We start from the raw sequence: 10,114 nt of genomic DNA, 5'->3' as shown, positions 1-10,114 counted from the left end.
TCGCTACAATATATTTTATACAAAACTCCAAAAACTTGCATTCCAAATGAACCATTAATTAGGTCATCCTTGATTTTTTCTTTATGATTTTTATTTTTTTCTTTGCATGTTTGTGTTCAATTTTTTGTTATTTGTGTGAAATACTATACTGGGTAAACTTTCACTCATTATTTATTTTTTTCTTTATATGTTAAAAAATGCAAAGTATCTAATTTACTCCCCCCCCCCTTTTTGTTTAAAACTCACGTTATTGGACCCCTTTTGGAAATGACTCTCTCAACACTGTTTTCTTCATCGGTAAAACTCGAATCCAAAATCTTGCTTAAGGGGTATCAAGTTCCTTAACACATGATCCAATAATAATTGTATTTACTTCCCTCTTCTCAAGATTACTATTTTTCCTACTCAACTGAAGCAGTACAATGTTGTCGAAGTAGCTACATCTGTCACCCTACGTTTCAACAAACTACGATTAGACCTCTCTACTCACAATTATTTTAAATAAAATAAAATAAAATTTGCCCCTTTTACCAAACCGATTCCAAAATTGGGATTGCAAAGTGGAGTTATTAGTCCTATTGTTTTATATAACTTATACTACGTGAGGATGCTCAGACATTTGTGGTTGTTCAAAGAATTTCAAACCCCAAATAATAATTCAAAATAAATTAAAATTTTAAAACTAATATTCTATGATTGAAAAGAGTTTAAGGAATACATTTTGAGCTACCATTTTTAGTCTGCAAATATCGTATCATTTGCAAATGTAATTTGTTATTTCATTTTTCATACTTTCCAAAGAAAGGCTTTGTCTCTATTTGATAAAATATAAGGTGGTCATACACGATTATCTTTTGGTAAAGTATGAAAACTTACCAGCAAAGTTTAAAAAAAAAAAAAAAAAAAAAAACTAAGACGGTCATGCATTCTTGTCTTCTCGATTTGTGAACTTGAAATTGTTGTACCAGTAGAGGTTATTATTTTAGCACAAGGCAGCTGAAAATGTTTTAGATAGGTAACTTTTTTTTTTTTTTTAGGAAGTATATAGGTAACTTAAGTCTTGGGTATGGTTATGGTGGAACCAAAGTTTAGCTTAATTTTGAGCTAATAATCTTCTGAAATTCCTCTGGGGAAATGTTTCAACATTTTCATGCAGTAAATAACAGAGACTAAAACAGTTGGAAAACATTTGCCAAAGGTAATAAATTTGAAAAAATTTTAACCCAATGAAGCAGATTTTTTTTTCTAATTTTTTACTAGAAAGTTACAATTTTTTTCCCTTTAAACCGCTAGACTTCCATTTTGATTAAATTCATAGTCTAAAAGCCAGAAACAAATTAACAAAATACAAAATTGAAGCAACATGAACTACTTGATAAGGCATTTGGTGAATCAAAAGTGCAGAAGCACCAAAACCAACTTCAAGGCTCGAAGACAAAAAAAAATAAACAAAAAAAAAAGGAGGAACTTCAATAGAACTCAACAACGAGCAGGCTAGCCAAGATAAACCCAAGAGCAAGAGTTTGCGCAACGAATAACAAAAGCAGCATCGACTGTCTAATCCATCTTTTTAGGGCCCTGCGCTGGAAAAAAATTGTGCAATTAGTAATGCTAAAATTTGCCAAAACTATTCTTTTCTGGCGATTTGGTGGACATAGCTAAACAATAAAAACAAAATAGTAAAATGCCTGAAATTCTTCGGACAAAAGCATCAACATATGATCAAGATAACAAAAATTGTCAGGTAAGATTGAATAGGAAACATGAACATAAATGGCATTGTTACAACACTTACCGCTATATATATATACACCTGATTAGCCATAACTATGTGTCGTTTGCTACAAGACAGAAGAACATTTCATAAGATATTGTTGCTCTAAGATAGTCTCTATGTTTACATTAAGTAACTCCATAATGACAGCTTTGTCATTTTTTCACTGCTATTGGATCTTCTACTGTTTGATGGTTATTGAATGATCTCAATTAAAACAATTTTTACCCATCAGATTTTCATATTATTGCATTTGAAAACATCAGAAATCCATAAAATCCATGATCTCAGCAAGGTAGAATGACTATTACCTCATAGAAACTTTTAGTTGATCTGCAATAACCTAATCCAATTGCTCCATTATCCTATCCGACTTGTTCATGTAAAGCTGAATTGCTTGTCACTGCAAAAGTGTCCTTTTCATCCTCCAGTATCTCCTTTGCCTTGGAATGGCAATTACCTTTAATTGTTCCACTGGATTGGAGAAAATCTGACTGTTCAACACCCCATACTTTACTCGATAATTCGAATAGTCTTACTTCATGATAAGACTTGATAAACTTTTGAGGTTCTTTCGCATTCTTCTTGTATTTTTCTCTCAAATGCCTAATCTTCTCCTTCAGTTGAATCCTAGTAGGTTGAAAACTAAGTGGATGTTCACGAATATGAGAAAAAATGTCTTCATAACTACGAGGTTGAGCTGCATTTTGCTCCATGCGATCGATCATAATATGAAGTAAATCGATCTCATCATCCCGCATCCAGATTCGCTGAAATGGCTTTTCCTGCACTTTACCTCTTGAATCCACATTGTTTGAGGAGTCCAATTTGCTGAAGCATTCGGCATCTTTCACATCTTCTTCAGTTACAGGGACATTCATAGAAGAGTTGGACAATTTTCTGTCCAATGGCTTGCCGCAGTTTGTATCATCTTCGTGAGACGATTCTTGCAATTTGGCTTCATGAATGATCCCCATGATCTGCAAAATATCAAAAACAAATAGAACTTAATCTGCAATGAATGGAGGTCTCTAAACATTTTCTTTAAGTAATGAAATGGAGGCCCACGTGATTCGTATAGACGTCTATGCACATATGAATTCATATTTTTTCTTACAATCAATGATACCAACCGTAGAATTATCTTTTAAGTAAATATCTTCCAATGGACTGTGATTTTGCAACGTACAAGTTGACTTCAGAGTGCAATTTTATACTGATAAAAAGTATGCAAAAGGACAAAAAAAAAAATTAATCCTCCAAGTTTTCGTATTAAAAGTAACAAATCAGAATTACCAGCAGAGTAGGTCCTTTCCATTTCATCCTCTTCTTCAAAAAAACAGTACCAGTTCTTTTATCTATATAGTCGGAAGGTAAAACTAACAATAGAAGTACTAATAAACCGAAAGGGAAAAACAATGAACAGAAAGAAATTTGCATACCTTTTCTGAATTAGTATCGGACTATTGCTGGAAAAGGACTGTATTTAGGGAATAGAAAAATGTGCTGTGAATCTCTTTTATAATCGTCAATAAAAAGAAGAAGATGAAGAGATGGAAATTTGAAATCTATGTTAGTACCGATGCCTGAACTAGTCTCTGCATCTCATTCATTTTGTGCATTGGGAAGACGTTAATGATCAAATCCCAATATGTGAACATATTTGACTAAGCTTTTGAATTTGTAGAAGTAGTGAAATTCATTTCTCAGTTTGTTAAACCCATCATTAAAGGTTGTTGGGCGTCTATTTACTCTAATTTGGTCTCCTGTGTCTATTTATTGTAGTTGTAGATATATATATATATATATATATATATATATATATTTTCTTGTCAAAGTCATGACACTAATTTGGTCTCTTGTGTCTATTTACTTTTGTTGTAGATATATACTTTCTTGTAAAAGTCATTATACGAGTAATGAACCAAGCATTCTCTATACAAAAAGTATCTTTCTAAGACTTCTTGCTTTTTTTTTTTTGCGTAAATTACATGTAACTCTCCTATAGTTTAATTTATTGTCACATGACTCTTCTAACATTTCAAAATATCCACTTCACCCCTTATAATTTTATATAAAATGGAAACTTGACGGAAAATAGCTATGTAACAGTGTTAGTTGAAATACTAATAATGTCCATACTTAAATGCTAAATTAATAGATAGCTTGACCACCTTATATAAAAATATAAGGAGATTAAGTGGATAAATGCAAAAATTATAGGAGGATAAAGTGGATATTTATACAAATTATAATGGGGTTAAATGAATATTAATATTTTACCACATGCGCTTTTAAAATGCATTTGATATAAATATCATAATTGATTGTGCATTTCATCCATTTTCCACTTTACATAAATCACAGGGGATTATGTGGCTATTTTAAAAATTTAGGGGTCATCCAACATTCTATGAAGCCATAGGAAGTAATAAATAATTTACCTTTTTGTTGTCAGAATTATATTCATATACCGATTCCCCCAAGCTCATGGCTGGTGTGTGATGACTCATTTTTACAATAAGCGTTTTATATCAATAGAAGTGTCCTTTATCAATAAAATATTTATTTTAAACTATCTTTATATTAACATATTAGCAGAAAGACTATATATCATACGTTGCATCTAAACTTCAAACACTTTTGCTCTAACCATGTTAATGATCCTACATTATTGGTTGGTAAAGAATCAAAAGGGTTTTACCATCGAATTACAAAATGCTATGATTCTTGCATAGAATTTCCTAATTTATTCTAGGAGAGTTAATTGAAGATTCATTTGGTATCATATATAGAAGAGCCAAAAGAATAGTTCATTGTGTGATTTGCTAAAGATTTATTTAAATTTTGTTAATTTGCTGAGTGTTCTTTTAGAAGACTCATTGCAAAGTTGTCATAACTAGCTACTAAAATAGAATAATTATCTATTTGCAAGTCAAATGAGTAGTATGCTCTATTTTTTATTCTTGTTAATCAATTTATTAGAACTAGGTAAATCTGACATTTGTCAAATGGAAAAATCATAGGGGCCGAGTTTTTGCCAAGTGATATATAAGTTTCAATTCAAATTCGAGATTAACAAGTTGAAGGAATGAATAGTGATCTTTTAAGTTGCTATTTATTTGATTGTCATTGTGATTCCAAACTACTAAAATATAGTGAGAATTTGTTTTTAGTATTTGCAAAATTTTATCCGATAATTCAAATTTGTTAGTGGTCCTTAGAAACATTCAACAGGTAAAATCAAACCTAATTGTTGATTTTCGTCTATAATTTGGTCAGATTACTTGTGTATTATTTTTTTAAAAAAATTACTTGTGTATTGTGTTTTATAAAGAACTTTGAATCATTTATTGAATTGGGAAGTGAGTGGCTATCCTTAAGTTTCACACCGAAAAAAATGTCACCACTAGTTGAACTAATCCATTAATTAACTCATTATTCAGCTTAACATGGATTCTCGTACAAGATTATGTTATCTAACGAAATAACTTTGCAATTTAACAAAAACAGCATAGCACAAATAAATAAAACAACATAAAAAACGTGAAGGGCATGTTCTCAACTGATCTTTTAAATCTGATTTAAATTTTGGATTTGTGACAACTCATTTTGAAACCTTTTTTTTTTTTAATCAACTACTGCTTTTATTGAATTCCAACAGAGTGTACATTGGGCGCCAGCAGGTGGACAGCTATCCAAAGAACTATCCCGAAGGCACTATTGAAAGATGGCGGACATAGAAGACCTCCCTAGCGTCAAGAAATACAGACGATCGGACCACACCCGACAGTTGCTGATGCGACGTGCAAAAGAAATCGGACCCCTAACGCAAATTAGCCATCCTGTCGGTTGAGGAGTTTGCTTCCCTAAAGATGTGCGACACTGAAGAGTCCAGCAAGGCTAATAGCTGGCGTATCCGACACAATGTGTTGCATAAAGGCCACTTCGACATCGTCCCTGAGTGAATCAACTGGACCAGAACCTGAGAATCCACTTCCGCCAGGAGCCCTTGGATTTGCCGGTCCTGGCAAAGCTGGAGCCCCTGTAATAAAGCCAAACCCTCTGCAACCTGATTTTGAAACCTGATTTTAGATATTTTAAGCCCCAAAAGTTAAAAAGCATATCTTAATTCTTAATTGCTTCAAGATTCAGATTATGGCCTATTTTTGTTATGTGCAAAAAAATCCTTTAAACTTTAACATAATTACTAAACTACTTAAAGATTAAGTAAATATTTTCGCCTCACATCTCTCTCCATTTCTTGTTACTCGCTATTCCGCTTCTAGATTCATCTTTTTTCCCCTTCTTATGCTTCTTATTCAACATTTAATCTTCATAAGAAAAATAATTAATTACATTAAAACACCACGTCAACAGTACAAAAACTATTTATGTATCACATAATGGCAATTTGGTTATCTTTTTTGTCCAGCTTAGCTTTTCAACATTTTCAAGAACACTTAAGAATTTATCAAAGTAGCTTTATTAATTATGAAACTAGAACACAGGAGTTACTCTACAAAATCTGTTAAAAATCAATTTCACAAAATCAGCTTTTACAAAATTAGAATCACTTGATAACAATCTTGTAAGTCCTAAGCTATGTTTTAAATTAATTAAATCAAATTTGCGTAGAATTACTTTCGTTTTGACATCTAAAAATTGATCATGCTAAACAATAAAAATGGATACATTTTATTCTTACTTGCATACCACAAAGTGGAACGATTAAAAATTTTTTGACATCGTTCTTTGGGTAATGAGACTTTTCATTCTGGCCATTCAGGTGCACCACCAAATCAAATAAAATTACTTACATTGCATAAAAAGTCAAAGAAAAGCCATCAGAATAAAATCTAAAGTGTAAAAGGGAGAGAGGCAGTAAATCAAAATTAGAAATATGAAAAGAAGAAAATACTAACAAAATCATTAGATGTAACGTGCATGATAAAAATTCAAAGGAAACAAATGAAACAGGTTAATTTACTGTGACAAATATAACAACCCCAATAGTTTAGACTCTAAATTTCCCAATTATCTACATTGGAGGATTATATATATATATATATATATATATATATATTAAGTTTGGAGAATTTTGGTTAAGATGTTTAAAATTTATTTCAGAACTTCATTAATTGGGTTCTTTAAACATAATGTGGGGTTAAGTGCGTTGGTCAAAGTGGAAGCTTGAGCCGTTGTTGCGACTCTTTCCACACCGAATTACGAAGTTGGAGTTGGCAATTGAACATAATTCATCCGTAAAGCCATTTAACATTTTATAGGTCCAGCTGCTGGAATTAGTTGTGTTTTCTACTCACCTCCTCTCCCCGGCCACAACCTAAGGTTAACAAATAAATGGAATAAAACAGAAAAAGGGGCATATATCCAGATGGGCAATAAACTAATAATAACATCTTTTTTCACTACACTATTTTCATTTTTAGATCTCCCACTTGGGTTTTATGCTAGTATGTATTGGCAAAATATTGAATTATAGAGTCAGTTCTAACAGTTATATTACATCTTATGCCTAAGATTATAATCTACTCCAAATTGACAACAAACTAACATCTCCTTCAACGCTTCTTTCCAGGTTTGATTTCTTGCCAACTCTAAAGGTTTGTTGGGTTCAGTACATAAGAACTAGACTAAAATGTTTATCTAGATTTAAGGCTCTATGACTACAGTTTTGTGCATAAGAAATGGCACATGATTCTGAGTTTTCTAGGACTAGTTATAAAAGTTCCATTTCAGATATGATATGGAACGATTCAATCAATTGTGGAATTGGTGATGTTGGAACGTCATTAAATGGTCCAAAGCTCTTGTGAAGGAAATGTTTTCAGATTGCTATCCTAAAGGATATAAAATGTACTAAAATATTATGGTGTTAAAAAAATATATTATGGTGTTACACAAAACTCCATTGTTAAATTCTAGGTTCGGCAATCCTAAGTCCTAACTAACATTGCCATATCTTGAGATATAAAACTTCTATGATCTTGATTCTCAGAGATTCAGAAACTAGACTTAGGCACCGTTTGGATTGAAGTAAAAGAAGGGAAAAGAAAGGAAATGATACCAATGGAAAAGAAAAGAAAGGCCAATAGAAGAAAGTGATTTTCATCGATTTTGTTTGGATTAGCACAATTGGTTACAATAGATAATCATGTTTGTATACACCTACCACAAGAAATGTCTGCATTCACTAACGATGTATATGAACAAAAACAAAAGACAGATATAATTGTATACTGTTTCTTGTATGCACATTTTTAGCCCCAACTTATTGGACCGACCATAGAGTCTTGCTCCCAACTCATGTAATCATGACACGGATAAGATACTACTTTAGTCTGACTCACATATCTTAAATTCACTATTCAAGAACAACATTTACTTAATCTAATTCGGTCTTCAGACTTCCATGTAATTATGTTCACATTTGAAAATTTCGAACCTATAGTATTAACTAGTTATCTCGTTTGATGGGGGCTCAAATCCCTTGTTAAGAAAGGTGATTAATTAGAACTAATGAAGAACAAAAGATGCAATTCACTGCATGGTTGTACATTTTTTTTTCTCTCTATTCAATGTACTAAATGGAGTTAATTTAATATGGAAGTAATAATGGTGACACTCATGAATCGTGACTAACATGATGACTATAAAAAGAGTGTTGGTAGTCTAAAAGTCTACAGAATTTTAATGTATATACAAAAAACGAACAAAAGGCAAACAAAAAGCCGTGTAATTTGAACTGGCACCAACCTTGAAGTCTATATTTACTTCTCTTTCCTTCTTTCCTCAACCAAGAAGAGCTCATCGTTCTTGTTTTCCTCTGCAAGCCAAGTTCCGAAATGGAACAAAATTTCAACTTTAATCCGTCCTTTATAAAGCTGTTGATCGAAGATGATTTCACGAGAGAAATTGTAAGTCCCATATCAATTGCTACTGTATGCATTTTCCATTAATCTTCTTCAGTTATTGTCATGATTAAGTTTTTTATTTTTTGTTCTTTTTCTTGACATTTTTGTAGCGGATTCCCTACGCTTTTGTGAGGAATTTCAAGAAAAAGCTTTCCTCAAGATGCACAATCGAATCTGAGGCAAAGAACTCAGTTCGAAATTCATGGCCAGTAAGAATTCGAAAGAAAGGTTGCTACTATTATATTTGCAAACTTTCGTGGCCAAAATTTGTTAAAGATCATCATTTGAAGCTTGGAGATTACCTGTTATTTCATCTGATAGATAAAACAACATTTAGAGTAAAGCCATACGGTGCGGATTGTTGCCCAAAAAAGTTTAATGTATACAAATCATCCAGTATCTCCAGTGATGATGAATCTGGTGATGGCTCTGATGAACGCTTTGATGACAGTGATGAAACTGAATTTTACGGAGATGATGGAATAGGGCCATCAAAAGTTCATCCTGCTAGAAAAAAGGTTTACACTAAATATCAGATTGATCGTGATAATTTTCGTTCTAATAAATTCAGGAAGTTGAGGAAAACAAGAAAGTCAGGTGAGATGGTTTAAGTAACTATAAACTCCCTTGATCTGTGTAAGGTAGATTATGTTAGATAATTTTGATCACGTCTCATTTTTTTTATGCAAATAATTGGAAAGGTGTTGGGAAGCAAGTTCTTGAAATTGAAAGTGAAGAAGGAGAAGTAGTAGAAGCCAACGAGAGGGATGGTTATTTTGATTTAAATGCGGAGAATCCCTATTTTATTTTCAGACTGAAGCTGCATCATATGCGCAGATTGGTGAGTAAACAACAAATTTACCCCCATAATGTATAAATTGCGTTTGCTTTTTTTCTTTTTATGTTTATTCTTGGCTTCTCAACAGTTCGAACAGTAGTCAACTTCCAGATATCGATGCACAGAACCAAACGATTCGGCAGGCAAATTGCTGCCTTAACGAGAAAAAAAAAAGGCAGGAAGAAATTAGTGGATGCCTTTAAAAAAAATATGATTCACTATTTGTTTGTTCAGAATATTTGAAGGAAGATTAAAGAATAACAAGAAAACAATAAAAGGAGGGTTATATTTTTGTTAGAAGATTTCAGGAATAAATTGTAAATGTAGATACTTTCTTCAATTTAATTACTTTGCTTGGTGTATCTTATTTTCAGAATATTCCAAGAGCATTTTCCAGGGCAACAAAACTAGAGAAGGAGAAAGAGGCGGTCCTTCAAGGTGAAGACCAGAGGGAGTGGCCGGTAAAGATCGCTGAGAGGAGTGAAATTGGAAAAGGATGGACTGAATTTCGCAAAGCATACAAATTGGAGATAGGAGAAATTTGCCAGTTCACCTTACTTAAGAATT

At 32.3% G+C, this 10,114-nt stretch overlaps 1 protein-coding gene across 1 annotated transcript; it reads right to left on the bottom strand.

Moving 5' to 3' along the window:
* Positions 1 to 2,139: 2,139 nt before the first annotated feature.
* Positions 2,140 to 4,287, bottom strand: LOC113777372 (probable transcription factor At4g00390). Its single transcript, XM_027322407.1, has 2 exons — positions 4,219 to 4,287; positions 2,140 to 2,754 (listed from the first exon to the last, which is right to left on the bottom strand). Exons 1-2 carry the CDS (start codon positions 4,285 to 4,287, stop codon positions 2,140 to 2,142), a joined length of 684 nt encoding a protein of 227 aa, XP_027178208.1.
* Between the last annotated feature and the right edge of the window lie 5,827 nt (positions 4,288 to 10,114).

Source organism: Coffea eugenioides, chromosome 7, assembly GCF_003713205.1.
Source record: "Coffea eugenioides isolate CCC68of chromosome 7, Ceug_1.0, whole genome shotgun sequence".
In the NCBI taxonomy this organism is placed as follows: Eukaryota; Viridiplantae; Streptophyta; class Magnoliopsida; order Gentianales; family Rubiaceae; genus Coffea; species Coffea eugenioides.
This window is presented reverse-complemented; position numbering and strand designations above follow the sequence as displayed.

Bases quoted from the DNA above. Each gene is read 5' to 3' on its own strand.
- LOC113777372 (XM_027322407.1), bottom strand. From the start codon at position 4,287: ATGAGTCATCACACACCAGCCATGAGCTTGGGGGAATCGGTATATGAA. The intron at 2,755-4,218 runs GTAAATTATTTA...GATATTTTGCAG, and splicing joins ATAATTCTGACAACAAAAAG to ATCATGGGGATCATTCATGA.